This window comes from Zeus faber, assembly GCF_960531495.2.
Source record: "Zeus faber genome assembly, chromosome: 22".
Taxonomy (NCBI): domain Eukaryota; kingdom Metazoa; phylum Chordata; class Actinopteri; order Zeiformes; family Zeidae; genus Zeus; species Zeus faber.
This window is the reverse complement of record NC_137209.1, coordinates 2206712-2222063: the sequence shown is the minus strand read 5'-3', so window position 1 is coordinate 2222063 and position 15352 is coordinate 2206712. Positions and strand designations below refer to the sequence as shown.

Below are 15352 nucleotides of genomic sequence, written 5' to 3'. Positions count from 1 at the left end.
CAATATAAAAGATAAAAGCATGAAGGCATGTGGATTTATAATTTTTTTAAATGTAATATTCAAAATAAAATAAATCCTGTCAGTTAACGCTGTTTTAAAGATAAATAAATATTATGCATATTACGACTTGAAATCAAATCAGTTCATCAATACATTCATGAACAAAAAAATAACAATTGCAGATTTTTTAATTAACCACTTACTCCAATAAAATTTTGATAAATTTAAAAATGAAATAAATATGACAAGTAGGTCCTCATAAATAATAAGGTTTGTCTCGTCAACACATTTTACAACACAACTATATTTACCATCTGCTTTGGGTCGAAACTTAAATATCCCAAAAAATGCCAAACTACGGATGTATGTGTCCCTGTTGTGACATTACATCATCTTTCTGTTTCTCCTCAGTGTTCTGGATGCTGTGCTCTGTCTACGCTGCGTGAGCGTGTGTGTGTGTGTGTGTGTGTGTGTGTGTGTGTGTTTACAAGCGCAACCTGTCCGTTGCAATTTGCCGAACGTGGAAATGGATAGGTCTGCGGAATCTTTATTGAGACGATCAGGTCTATTTTATTTTGATACCGAGGAAAAAAATATGGTGATAATTTGTGTAATTTTTTTTAATGCCAGCACTAATTGAAATTGTGCTTAGAGGGAATTATTATCACCAGACATAATGACCGGAGAGATTTAAATATGTAAGACTTCAACAGATTTTCATGGTCAAAAACTGGCAATTACCGGATAACGGAAACTCTGCGTCGGACAATACTGTAAGTTTCCTCTTTTCGAAAAAGGGAGGGGTTTTATTTTATGAAGCGTGAAGGGTTTACCACATTGGACTACGTCTAAACACAGCAGTGAGAAGCTGCAGCAGAGTTGCAAGTTTCTCAATAGTAAAGCATTGAGCAGTGATAAATTATAGGACCTAACATTTTAATAAGGCCTGGGTTGAAAAATGACAAACCTATGATCATTTGAGAGGTTTTGTTGGTGCGTGCGAGTGGCCTTACCAGAGATTTTGAGCCTCTTGACAGTTTTGGTGGAGTTGTTGGTGACGTGGACATTCACACTAATGGGCTCACCATGGTAGTAAAGCTGAACGACGAAACATAGAGGGAAAGAGCAACATATGACAACATTTTTATTGTAAAACGTAACCTTTGCATACTATTCCTGTCAATATTGACATTATCAAGCCCCAATTAACCTGTTTGCACAACACTGATGCTGTCGATTTGTGTAGTGTCTCTGTATGGGATAGGCCAGTGACGGAAAGTGTTAGTGTAGATGGATTCGATAGATCAATCCTCGGAGAGAAATTGCGGCGTCACAGCAGCTCACATCAGAGAATAGAAAAGTAATAAAATAAAAAATTGAAAAAAATGGCAATATGCAATAAACTTAAGAATAACCTGGCAAAATTGGCAATATTCAACAAACATCAAAATGAACTAGAAGAAAGAAAATTTTAAAAAACATACAAAAAAACCCTCTTAATTAACAATAAACCATAAAAATACTAACATACAGTAACTATAAACAATAACCAGAAAAAAAATTACCGAAAAATAACCAGTGAACACTAATTAATTTGGCAATATACAATAACCTAGAAATAAACAACAAACAAGAAAACGATGGCAATAAACCTCAATAATTAAAGGTAAAAGTACTTAAAAAAGTAATAAAGTAAACGTACACCTCTATATTAACAGATTCATATAAGGGGGTTCAGAAGTCTCTGCAGTTTCATTGACAACCAGGGTGTTCAGCTTTTTCATGGTAAAGAGGATGTTTTGCTTTTGCTCAGACATCTGTCCAGTGCACATTTTGTGCTTGGAGGTCACCAATTCCTTCTCTGGAAGAATGTTTTTTCCATTGTGGTCAGGAAGAGTGGCGTCCAGAAATGACAAGTCGACTCCAGCCACCAATTGAATAATTTAACAATACAACAAATTTAACAATAATTGTCACAGAGTTCTCGGTTCCCAAAAACAATGTATATATCCACACCCTAACCCTTAATTTGTATTGTGATATTAAATATTTCTTCTTCTAATTTAGGCAGGATAATTAAATATTTTTATGAATACAGAAAAGACTTGAGTGTTCCCTGTGGTTTTTTTTTCTGTATACCTCCTTGTCCAGCGAGGCCTCTAGATGCAAGGATCTGTCAGACATCAGAAAGCTGCGGGTGGTCTCCACCATGGGCTGGGGTCCAGGCTTCTCCGGTGCGTACTGTACCTTCCGGATCACCAGGCGTACAGAGTTTCTAACATTGCGCACACCCAGACACAAACAAATTAATACAAATGAAATAGTCACTATTGGTGTAAGTGAACTCTCAGACAAAGATCTCATCCATCAAACCAAGCGGCCGATAAAATAACTAAGCTTAAATGATTCTCCAATTTATTTCCATTCTTTAGTCGATAATATCCATATCTATAATGTTGCTATAGCTTTAACTAGGATCTATCTTACTTGAGAAGCCAACAAGACTTTTCAGAGTATCTCCGTAGAGGACGTTACGGATGATTTGGCGTTTTACGAAGGTTTGGTTGAGTTACAAATTGAAATATGAAGCATGAGCATGAAATATAAGCATGTACACCGTGCCGTGCACCCTTTCCTGTTTTCATGCAGCTCTCCTGTTGGCAAGTGTTGGTTATCGGGATGTAATCACATTTGCATGAGGAGTCTTAAAACACAACACTTACCTTACAAAAAAGCCACACAATTTCACCTGTGAAAACAAGATGTTGTCCCAGGTTGCATGTCACATGTCAGCATATGTGAAATTCATTCAAACTAAGCAAATAGTAAATAGTTATTTTTAGTAAGTACCGAAAGAGCATCTTCAGTAGTGTACAGGGAACAAGGGCAGGGGTCTGAAACTACAGGCCCGCATCCGGCCTGCGACACAATTAAATGTGGCACACTACAGGGTGATAATATGTGACCCACCGCGGGCTTTAGGTGCATTTTCTACCCTTGAACCTTTTGATTCACATCATTTGAAAGTGGAGAATCAGAGCTTCAAAACAAGGTTTCACTTGTGCGAATCAAGCAAATAATTTTGAAGCTATCACTTGTTAATGAACAGGGTGCGGCACACTGTGCTTCTGATTACCCTCAAAGTTTTCCCCACACTTGGCTTCATTCAGCCAGCTCCCAGAATGCAAATGGGTGGAGGACCAACAAACGCACATGGCTACTTGCCACATGGCCACTTGACACACTGCTGAATGGGGAAATCTCTGCATCTTGTTGTGTTTATAGAGAATGTTGAACAGCGTCATCGACACACAAAATCTTTGTTTTTTAAAAAAGCTTTTATTAAGAAGATTAAGAATATCCATGTTTTATAAAAGTGGAATTATTTAGAAGTTTAAAAGTGTGGACAACACAACAATGTCTGTCAATAATATTAGTCTCTGTATATCAACCTCGGTGTGTCATTCAATATATAAATGTGCGTATGCCAAATATCTTCAAAGTTCTTGGAGTTATTATGTGGGCTAACCCCAACCCTACCCCAGCTATACTCCGAGAGGCTGTTTGGGGCTGCCTCTTCCTACTGGTGGTGCTGGGCAGGTGATGGCCTGGGCATCGTCATCATAGAACTCTGTGATCTTGTGGAAGAGGTAGCTCTGTCTAAACTGTCATGGTAGTCAAAACTGTAAGGCATCTTGATGGGGTTGCTCACAGGTTGAACACGACCACCCAAAGAGAAGTTGAGGTGCTCACAGGTGTTCTTGGATTTCTTGATCATGGAGTTGTAGACCTCCCTTTCCGAGCGCGCAAGCTGCAGATGTTGCTCCTGCTTCCTCAACTTGGCACATTTCACAGCCTCTGGCAGATTGGAACTTTTGTAGACCTTGAAAAGAACAGTAAAAGATACCATTGTAAAATATAAAAAAAGCCTAAACTTTCTTTCCCAGCAGAGGAAAAACAGCATTTGATGGGCGAAAACAAAATGAAGTTTTAGATAGAGAACAAAATCCATATCTGGTAATTGTTTTTCTGACAGTGCCAGTTTAGATCAGAAATGGGTTTGCAGCTTGTAATATGAGGCAGAATTTTTGTCTCTGAATGAAAAAACGTGCACAGTCATCTGCTCTAAAAGATGAATAAACCCCCCCAAAAAATAGCCATTACTTTAAGACATAACTCTGTGCCAGTAGGGTGATCTATCTATCTATCTATCTATCTATCCATCTATCCATCTATCCATCCATCTATCTATATATCTATCTATTAGCAGGGGCATCTCAACTTACCTGTAGGGATCAGTGCTTTCCTGCAGTCGTGTCACACAAATGCCTTTGTGACACAAGATAACGACAGCTTTACAGCAAAGCTTTTCTGATTCGGATGGCATCCCGGCAACACTACAGCATGGTCCTCAGCATAGTTTGTGATGAAGGTCACCACTTATCGTATTTCCTCGTGCTGTAGAAATCACTTGTTTGTCCGCTGACCTCTCTTCCTAACACGAGCCATGATGCCATTCTCTTTCATGTGTTGGTGGATTCCAATGAGGCGGTTGTTCCCAATTCTGTTAATAAAATTGAGAAAATACATTTTGCAGGAAATGCGCACATCAGTATGTTAGCTTATGTATGCTTACGGCCTATAACAGGATGGCACCGTTGTGATTAAATGATAATTACCCGTGAATGAAGAGAAACAAAGCTCTGCAGATTTGTACACCATCCACTGAGTAATGGGTCCGCTGCCTCTTTCTTTTGGTTGGCGTTTTCTCGTTGTCTGAAGTCATTTCACTGCGTCTCCCATTGCAGAATAGCTGTCCCATGATAAACATGTCTGTTTCCTGCTTGTTAAGGCTGCTATCATGTAGGGTGATCTATAGATAACATCAGGATCCAGTTTCTTTTGTACATGATTCCTGGGCAAGCCTGCCATTTTCTTTTGGCCCCTGGCCACATTTGCAGGTAAACTTGAGAGTCTTGTCCATTGCTACTTGTTCATAATCTGCATCACCAACCTCAACGGACGTCATCAACTTCTTCCGTGTAACAACAACTGGCGTATTGTCCGTCTCCATCGGTGGTTCTTGAAAATATTCAGTTTATCAGATACCGATATCAGATTTAGCATCGCTGTCCTTCTTGGCGTGGCTGTTGGAGAACTATCATCGTGAAAAATGTAGTCCAGTACGAGCTGCTTACACTGACTTGGATCTATCGCACTTGTCAGATAAAGGTCCGTGATTTGATTTGGAGTGTCCGCCACCCACTTCTCGTAATTCATAACAACACGGAGATTATAGTTTTCACAGACAAGATTCTTGTGTTGCGCTTTATCCATCTGTTTGCGGAAGTGACGTCAGCTTTTCTTCTTCATGGGTTATGTCCCCTACACAATAATGTATCCGGGTGTGTCTCTATCAAAACGGTTTCACATTGTGCCTTCGCATCACATGGAATATGGAGGGATGATCTTCACCTGGATGGTCACTTTAAAGGAAACGATCGATCGGTGTGCGTGCTGTTCAGCGTTCCGGTAAGTGAATTGTGTTTCCCCATGTAATCTAACGTGAATATTGAACTCGATTGTTTAACATTTATCTACTATTTATAAATCAAACTCAGTTCTGAAAATACATAATAACACAAAGGAGCATGAATCTGACAAAATCAAATTTTCCTTCCAGAAAACTTTTTAACTAATTTGGCTGCTCGTGGAGATTTTGGAAATGCGCGACAATTGGGGAATCCGTGCGGTGGGACACATACAGTATTTTGAGAAATCTGGCCAGCAAATATTCTTTTCAAATCACCACCCTTGCCACTCCCCAAGTAAGTACTGGCTCTATCCAGGGAGCCCAATGGCAAAAAAAGGTTCTGAGTACACTACTGATTGTAGTCAATTATAAATTCTAAAATGATTATTTAGAGATATAAACAAATGTCCATAATTTCATACATTAAGTATGCAACAAAAAATAATTTATTGTTTCATGAACATAAATCAATCACCATTTAGGTAAACATAAATCAGTCTTGATTTGCCAATCAAGTCAATAAAGTTCTTAGCAAACAATTGCATTATTAACACATGTTTTGATAATAGATTTCCCATTGTTCATACATTTGTGGCTGCCACCAATCTGCCTCCAGAGGACAACCTTACCATGTTTTGATCAATGAAACACCTTTGATGATAAATGATAAAGTTAACTCTTTGTGGCGTGGTTAAGCGGTTCAGACAGCAGCGCAGCTTCCTTCTAGCAACCTGTCCCGATTTGCCGAATAAGAGCACAAGCAGCGCTGGTTGGTCCGATCCGTTCTAGGGAACCAGGTCTCCAGAAAAGGGGACTCTTGCTGTTTTGTTGGACACGTTTGTTTAAGGTATGTGAACCCTGTTTCAGACTCTGGTCGTTTTTGTTAGGCCCACGGCCTCCCAGCACCACTAGAGGCCGCTCTTGCCTCATCTGCAGCTCCCCCTTGAGCCAATTGCACACACCTGGGATCAATTACCTGCATCACTCCACACAGTATTTAGTCTCCAGCTTCCCAGTCATTCTTTGCCAGACCGTCAACTAGCTTACCCAAGTTGTACAGCTACTGGGTCCATTCCTAGTTCCAACTTCCTAGCTCCTAGTGCTCGTTTCAAGTCTCTAGTCTATGTCTCTTTGTTTCGTCTTCCCCTTACCTGCTTGTCTCCTCTCGTCGACCCAGTCTGTCCATCCATCTCCAGCCAGCCCGGTTTACCTGCTTGTCTCTGCTTGTGGACCAAGGCTGTCTGCCCTTCTCCATCCAGCCTGGTTCCCCGTCTCTCCACCCGGGTCCTGGACCCCTCCTCCCGGTCATCATCATCCCTGCCCAGACCGGGTCCCCCCGGCCAGCTCCACCGTGTGGGCTAACAAACATCCTTTGTCTGCCTCCCGTCTCCCCGTGTCATGCGTTTGGGTCTCTCCTAGCTCTGGTCGTGACAGTACGGTCTGGCCAAGAAAACATGGACCCAGCCGACACAGAGGGGCTCCCCCGCGCACTCCGGGACCAAGGAGTGTTGCTTGGTCAACATGACCAGGCCCTCCGGGACATCGCGGAACTCGGCGTCAGTCAGCAGCCTGCAGGTTCCTCCGGCTCCCGTGGCCCCCCCTGCTCCTCCGGCCCTCCCTCCTCCCTCCTCCAGGGCTCCTAGCGCCTCTCTCGTCCCCACTGAGCCCCATGTTCCGGCTCCAGCGCCCTACAACGGCGATTTCGGCACCTGCCACGCCTTTCTTGTGCAGTGCGCAGTGGTTTTTCAACAGCAGCCATCATCGTACGCCTCCGATGGTACCCGCATTGCATTCCTCATCTCCTGCCTGAGAGGGGCGGCTCTCTGCTGGGGTTCCGCGGTTTGGAGTCAGGGTGGCCCTGGGAGTCTCTCCTACAATCTATTCACCCGCGAAATGAGGAGAGTCTTCGACCACCCAGTTTGCGGCAAGGAGGCCGCCAGAAGACTCCTCTCCCTCCGCCAGGGTCCCCGTAGCATCGCCTCCCTCGTCGTCGAGTTCCGGACACTAAACGCAGAAAGCGGCTGGAATGACGGAGCCCTACAGGACGTGTTTCAGCACGCCCTGAACGACGAGTTGCAGGACGAGTTGGCGCGGCCGGACGAACCCACGGACCGGGACCAACTGTTGGAGACCGCCATCCGCCTGGACAACCGGCTACGGGAGCGCCGGCGCGAGAGGTAGGGGGCAAGACTCCAGCCTGTGCCTCCCGCCTGGGCGGCCACGCCCCGGTCTCCAGCGCCCACTACTCTTGGGCGCCTCAGAAGTCCCCCAACTCTCTCCAATGCCAAGCCCAGGCAACTCGGTCACTCCCGGATCTCCCCCGAGGAGGGAGCCCGCCGCATACAGACCAGCGCCTGTCTGTATTGCGGCCGGCTGGGACATCTCCAAGCCACCTGCCCGGTCCGGCCGGGAGAGGGCGACTCCTCGCTAGGGTTACGTTCCGGTCGCTCCAGCTCCAACCCTATCTCCCGTCCTCTGCTCCCAGCTACCCTCTCGTTACTCTCTTCCTCCGCTCTCATAGATTCTGGGGCAGATGCGAGTTTACTCGACCTGGGACTAGCATGCCAGCTAGGGCTGACACCCGTCCCTCTCCCCACACTGCTCGAGGTCAAGGGGCTGACCGGGTCATATCTGACCCGGATTACCCACCAGACGGCCCCCCTCGAGCTACTACTCTCCGGCAACCACCGTGAGTCCTTGAGGTTCTTCCTCATAGATTCCCCACTGAACCCCCTGGTTCTGGGGTACCCCTGGCTCCAGACCCACAACCCTCAGATGGACTGGCGCTCGGGCAGCGTGAGCTCCTGGAGCACACACTGCCATGCCCACTGCCTCCGCTCGGCCTCAAGAGCCCTGACCTGTCCTCGGTTCCTTCATATCTGTCCAATATCTGGACCTGGCCCCTGTCTTCAGCAAGCAGGGCACGCTATCCCTACCACCTCATCGCCCCTACGACTGCGCAATCAACCTCTTGCCAGGCGCCCCCCTCCCCTGCCATCGCCTGTATAACGTCTCCCGGCCCGAACAGGAGGCCATGGAAACCTACGTCCGCGACTCTCTCGCTGCCAGGATCATTCGCCCCTCGTCGTCTCCGCTGGGCGCAGGGTTCTTCGTTGTTGCCAAGAAGGACAAGACCCTCTCTCCGTGCATCGACTTCAGGGGACTCAACAACATCACAGTCAAGAACAAGTACCCCTTGCCCCTGATGGACTCAGTCTTCGTCCTCATCCAGGGTGCTGGACTTCTCCAAACTCGACCTCCGCAACGCCTAGCATCTGGTCTGCATCCGTGAAGGGGACGAATGGAAGACCACATTCAACACCCCGCTCGGACACTTTGAGTATCTGGTAATGCCTTTTGGTCTGTCAAATGCCCCAGCGGTCTTCCAGGCCCTAATTAACGATGTCCTCCGGGACATGCTCGACTTGTTCGTCTTTGTGTACCTCGACGACATCTTGATTTTCTCCAAATCCCTCTCCGACCACGTAAAACACGTCACCTGGTGCCGCAGCGGCTCCTGGAGAACCGTCTCTTCGTTAAGGCCGAGAAGTGTGTCTTCCATGTTGCTTCCATTTCCTTCCTAGGATTCATCATTGGCCAAGGGAGGCTGGAGATGGACCCCAAGAAGGTGGCCGCTGTGATGGAGTGGCCAACCCCAGCCAATAGGAAGCAGCTCCAACACTTCCTCGTGTTTGCAAACTTCTACCGGCGCTTCATCCGAAACTTCAGCCGTATCGCCGCTCCCCTCTCAGCCCTTACCTTCACCGCAGTGGGCTTCAAGTGGACCCCCGTGGCCGTGGCTGCATTCCTTGACCTCAGATGCTTTTCGTCGGCCCCAGTCTTGGCCCAGCGCGACGCCAACCTCCAGTTGTGGTAGAGGTGGACGCTACAGACACGGGGGTAGGAGCGGTACTGTCTCAGCGTTCTCCAACCGACGGCAAGCTCCACCCCTGTGCCTTTCTCTTCCGCAGGCTCACCCCACCCGAGCGCAATTATGACGTGGGCAACCGGGAACTCCTGGCCGTCAAACTTGCCCTGGAGGAGTGCCGCCACTGGCTTGAGGAGCAATCCACCCCTTCGTCGTCTGGACCGATCATAACAACCTGGCCTTTATCCGGACGGCGAAGCGGCTCAACTCACGGCAGGCCAGGTGGGCGTTGTTTTTTGGCCGGTTTAACTTCTCTCTATCCTACCGCCCAGGCACCAAGAATACCAAACCTGACGCCCTGTCCCGTGTGTTCGCGCCAGAGGAGAAGACAGGGGATCCAGAACCCATCCTTCCACCCCTGTTCCTTGCTGCCACACTCACCTGGGAGATCCAGTCCCTTGTCACCCAAGCGCAGGAACATCAGCCTGACCGAGGTGCCGGACCCCCTAACCACCTGTTAGTCCCTGACTCTGCACGCTCCCAGGTTCTGCAGTGGGCCCATGCCTCCCGCCTCAGCTGCCATCCCGGGATCACGCCATCCCTGGCTGTCGTCCGCCAGCGCTTCTGGTGGCCGACCCTGCTCCCTGACACCCGGTCCGTCGTCTGTGCCTGTCCCACCTGCGCCCGGTCCAAGACCTCCACCCGACCCCGCTCCGGCCTCCTCCGCCCGTTACCCATCCCGACTCGTCCTTTGTCCCACATCGCCCTGGACTTTGTCACTGGTCTCCCACTACCCCCCAGCAACACTACCATCCTCACAGTGGTGGGCCGCTTTTCTAAGGCGGCCCACTTCCTCGCCCTGCCCAAACTACCATCGGCAAGGGAGACCGCGGACCTGCTGGTGGCCGAGGTGTTCCGCCGCCATCCCGGCAGACGTGGTGTCGGACAGAGGACCCCAGTTCACCTCCCAGGTCTGGCGTGCCTTCTGCTCGGCCCTGGGGGCACAGGTCAGTCTCTCCTCCAGTTTCCACCCCCAGACTAACGGCCAGAAGGAGCGGGCAAACCAGGAGGTGGAGGCCACCAGCCCCACCTCGTGGAGCAATCAGCTGCCATGGGCCGAATACGCCCACAACACCCTGGTCAACGGCTCCTCTGGCCTGTCGCCCTTCCAATGCTCTCTGGGCTACCAACCCCCACTGTTCCCTGCCCAGGAGGTTGAGATCGCCGTACCCTCCGTCTAGGCCCACATCCGTCGCTGCCGGAAGACGTGGAGGAGGGCCCGCTCTGCCCTACTCCAGGCCTCCGCCAGGTCCCAGCCGCAGGCGAACCGGCACCGTGCGCCCGCACCCACATACGTCCCCGGACAGATGGTATGGCTCTCAACAAAGGACTTGCCGCTCAAGGTGGACTCCCGAAAACTCGCTCCCCGGTATGTTGGTCTCTTCCCCATTGTGTCAATCATCAACCTCTGTGCCGTACGCCTCCGTTTCCCTCCACCCCACTTTTCATGTGTACCTGCTTAAGCCGGTGGTTTCCAGCCCTCTCTCCCTCCCCGCACCATTGACGGTCACCCGGCCTACACAGTGCGGCGCCTGCTGGATGTGCGCGCCGGGGGAGGGGCCTCCAGTACCTCGCGGACTGGGAGGAGTACGGTCCGGAGGAACGCTCCTGGTTCCCCAGAGACTGATCCTGGATGCCTCCCTCATCCGGGATTTCAATCGGACTCGCCCTTCCGGTTCCAGATGTCCGCCAAGGGGCGTCCGTAGAAGGGGGGGGGGGGTACTGTTAGGCCCAAGGCCTCCCAGCACCACTAGAGGCCGCTCTTGCCTCATCTGCAGCTCCCCCTTGAGCCAATTGCACACACCTGGGATCAATTACCTGCATCATTACACACAGTATTTAGTCTCCAGCTTCCCAGTCATTCTTTGCCAGACCGTCAACTAGCTTACCCGAGTTGTACAGCTACTGGCTCCATTCCTAGTTCCAACTTCCTAGCTCCTAGTGCTTGTTTCAAGTCTCTAGTCTATGTCTCTTTGTTTCGTCTTCCCCTTACCTGCTTGTCTCCTCTCGTCGACCCAGTCTGTCCGTCCATCTCCAGCCAGCCTGGTTTACCTGCTTGTCTCCGCTTGTCGACCAAGGCTGTCCGTCCTTCTCCATCCAGCCCGGTTCCCCGTCTCTCCACCCGGGTCCTGGACCCCTCCTCCCGGTCATCATCATCCCTGCCCAGCCCTGCTCCATCCCTACCTGACCGGGTCCCCCCGGCCAGCTCCACCGTGTGGGCTAATAAACATCCTTTGTCTGCCTCCCGTCTCCCCGTGTCGTGCGTTTGGGTCTCTCCTAGCCCTGGTCGTGACAGTTTTAGGTATGGGTACCCTGTTTCAGAGTCTAGGCTTTTTTTTTTTGACACACCACAGACACAGAGCGGCCCGGCATACAACAGCAAGTGTGGTTCAGGAATCTGTGATCTGTGTCGAAGGTGATTTGTGGATTCTAACTTAAATGTCGGGTTGTTTTCTCTTTTTGCTCTTATATAATACTAGAACTGAATACAATGTCCACAGAGGTGGAAATCTGCCTTTGTCTTAACACATTGGTTAAGAAGAACCACACAATGAAATACACAATAAAATGAACAGTGTCAGGTCAGACACAAAAACTATGAAAACTATTCTTTGTGCTGTAATATTTATGACTACTAGCAAAAAGATTAATCTGCCTCGGAAAGAGTGTAGCATCTGTGATCTGTACCTTTTGTGAATCTTCTCCTCAACCGTTTTGGCGTAGAAGGCTCTCACCTCGAAGTCCACCCCGCATGCCTTCCCAGTGTCCTCTGGGCCGGGCTGTAGGGTCACCGAGCATGGCAAGTTCTGAGGAATCTAGGAAACACAAACAGACCCTGTAAGGCATAACATTAGCAATCAATATTCTCAATGTTTCTCCAAAGCGAAGCCTTCAGCGAGGTTTTAAATGATGGGAACCAACATTTGAATTAGTCCATTGAAAAATGTCCAACCTATCCTATAAGTGGAAACATCCCTGTTTTTGGCTGACCCCAACTCACAGTAAAGTTGAATGGTTGAGCATGCTGGCCCAGCTTCTTCAGCAGCCTCTCCTGCAGACGGCTCAGTGTTTTCTTCTCCTCGGGCAGTGGAGGGAACACCTGGAAGGTGCTGATGTACAAGTCCTTCCGGAAAGACAGACCCAGCACATCCAGGTCCTCTCGGCCGTAGCGAAATGCACAGGTCAAGGTGACGAATACTGCTAGTGTGGAAAGGGGATTTGTGTGTGAAGTTAGCAACCAATGACACACTATTCCCCACCAAAATATGCTTGGCTCCACCGTGATTTTTCAGTGGATAAAATTTATGTCATCAACAGTATGTCGCAATCTGCACTTATTGCAGGCCTTTCAAACTTGGATGTTTTCATTTTTTGTCTCTAATACAGTAGCTCTCAAAGTGTGGGGCCAACCCCCTATGGGGTAGCAGAGGTTCTTGCAAGGGTATATTGTTCATGTACATTAAATGTATATTTACATTTTAAATGAACAGTCTTACATCCATAAAGGCTGACAGGAACTAAAGGGGCTATAATGGCGAAACAGGAAAATAATGCCTTACATTAATTTGAAAAAGAAGGCGCATTCAGTAACATTGGACAAGTAGCAACAAATAGCGACCACTTAAGGAAGCCATATAAACCACACCAAAATTGCCAAATGTGACTGCTTAGACTTCATAAGAGGGACTTTTGCAACAGCAATTTGCACAATGAGCAAATAACATTTTACTTATTATACTTTTAGGTGAGCAGCATTAAACTTGCATTTTGACATGAAGCTGAATGAAATGTATTTCACATTGCTATAATTAATAAATGTTTACTAGTTTAAACATTCAAACAAACTTTGAGAACCACTTCTCTACTGGTACTTGGTTCATTCATTTTTGTAGCTATTTTAAAGTTGAAACAGTTATTTGGTTATGAGTAGCTGTTATTAGCAGCAGGCTAAGATTTTAACAGAGTTTAAACAGCAGCTTTTGATAAATGATCAGTCAAAAATGTTTAATCTTCTTCTTCTTTCGGCTGCTCCCATTAGGGGTCGCCACGGCGGATCATCCGCCTCCAATACCTTCTGTTCTGCACATCTTCCTCCCTTACACCAACCGTTTGTATGTCCTCCCTCACCACATCCATAAACCTTCTCTTTGGCATTCCTCTTTTCCTCTTGCCTGGCAGCTCCATCCTCAGCATCCTTCTCCCAATGTAACTCCCATCTCTCCTACACACGTGTCCAAACAATCTCAATCTGGCCTCTCTCACTTTTCCACCAAACTGTCCAACCTGAGCTGTCCCTCTAATGTACTCATTCTTAATCCTGTCCATTCTCGTCACTCCCAATGAAAATCTCAATATCCTCAACTCTACCACCTCCAGTTCAGCCACCTGCCTTTGTGTCAGAGCCACCGCTTCTAAACCGTACAACATAGCTGGTCTCACTACCATCCTGTAGACCATCCCCTTCACTCTTGCTGAAACCTTTCTGTCACAGATCACTCCGGACACTCTTCTCCATCCACTCCACCCTGCCTGTTCTCTCTTCTTCACCTCTCTCCCGCACTCTCCGCTGCTTTGGATGGTCGACCCCAAATACTTGAACTCATCCGCCTTCTCCACCTCTACTCCTTGCATTCTCAGCTTTTCGCCACCCTCCCTCCCATTCAGGCACATGTATTCTGTCTTACTCCTGCCGACTTTCATTCCTCTTCTCTCTAATGCATGCCTCCACTTCTCCAGGCTCTCCTCAACCTGCTCCCTGCTCTCACTACAGATCACAATGTCATCCGCGAACATTATAGTCCACGGAGACTCCTGCCTGATTTCATCTGTTAACCTGTCCATCACCATTGCAAACAAGAAAGGGCTCAGAGTTGATCCTTGATGCAATCCCACCTCCACTTTGAATGCCTTTGTCACGCCTACTGCACACCTTACTACTGTCTGACTGCCCTCATACATATCTTGTACCACTCTTACGTACTTCTCTGCCACCCCTTACTTCACTTCACTTCTTCAGTCACAAATGTTGAATATCTGTTATATATGTTTTATAGAGAAAATAAGATAAGATAACACTTTATTAATTCCCGGAGGGAAATTCAGGCGCTAGCAAAGGCATTTAAATGGCAAAATCCTGGTCCCTTTTACACCTGTCATTTAAAATGTGACCTGTATCTGTACATCTTATCTTCGCATTGTGATCGGAACCCTCCCAGGTGGAAATGCAATCTGTACAGCTTGGCCATGTTCGTGAGAAAAAAAAATCTGCCCACAAGTTGAAAACATCACCAAATTCCTCTACCTCCCAGTGTCTCCAAAGAAGTGAGGCTGCAGAAAATGATTGCAGAAAAATGCCAAAGAAGAGCTCTTCCTTGGCAAAGGAAAAATAAGTAAAAGCCATAGAGTAGCATCGCTTCCTGTGACCTGGTACACGCCATGCTTGTTGACAAGTCCACCTATCTAATTTGCATACTGAGATCCCTTCACAATACGGACAGAATCAAGATAACGAGAATGGTTGCTAATACTACGTGTAAATGCAAAGTGATCGGATTTCATTATCCAGATAACGTATCTAGATACAGATCACATTTTAATACCAGGTGCAACAGGGGCCCCTGCTAACAGTCACCATGTAAACATGTTCTGGTTCAAATGGTGAATCAGCTTTTTTGGGGGGGACAAATGCCTCTTGCATGAATGGCCTGCTGCATGACTCAAAATGCCATTAGCAGGACGAAGGTGTATACATGCCACGGTTAAGTGGAATGGCGGATCGATACCAAATGCATTGATACTACCGATACTACGTCTAGCGTCAATACGATCGATTCCAGAAAGGGATCAGTTACTCTCTCTAAAATAAGTAAAATTGCTTTGTTTTTTAAGTT

The 15352-nt window shown here is 47.7% G+C and overlaps 1 protein-coding gene across 1 annotated transcript in view; it reads right to left on the bottom strand.

The window, feature by feature from the left end:
* The window catches only part of arrb2b (arrestin, beta 2b), a gene marked incomplete at both ends in the record, with an annotated part of 50446 nt that overhangs the window by 25098 nt on the left and 9996 nt on the right, over window positions 1-15352 (bottom strand). Inside the window, 4 exon segments of the mRNA XM_080023118.1 lie at window positions 1014-1098; window positions 2140-2275; window positions 12150-12277; window positions 12463-12659. Coding sequence (XP_079879244.1) covers window positions 1014-1098; window positions 2140-2275; window positions 12150-12277; window positions 12463-12659 — 546 coding nt within the window.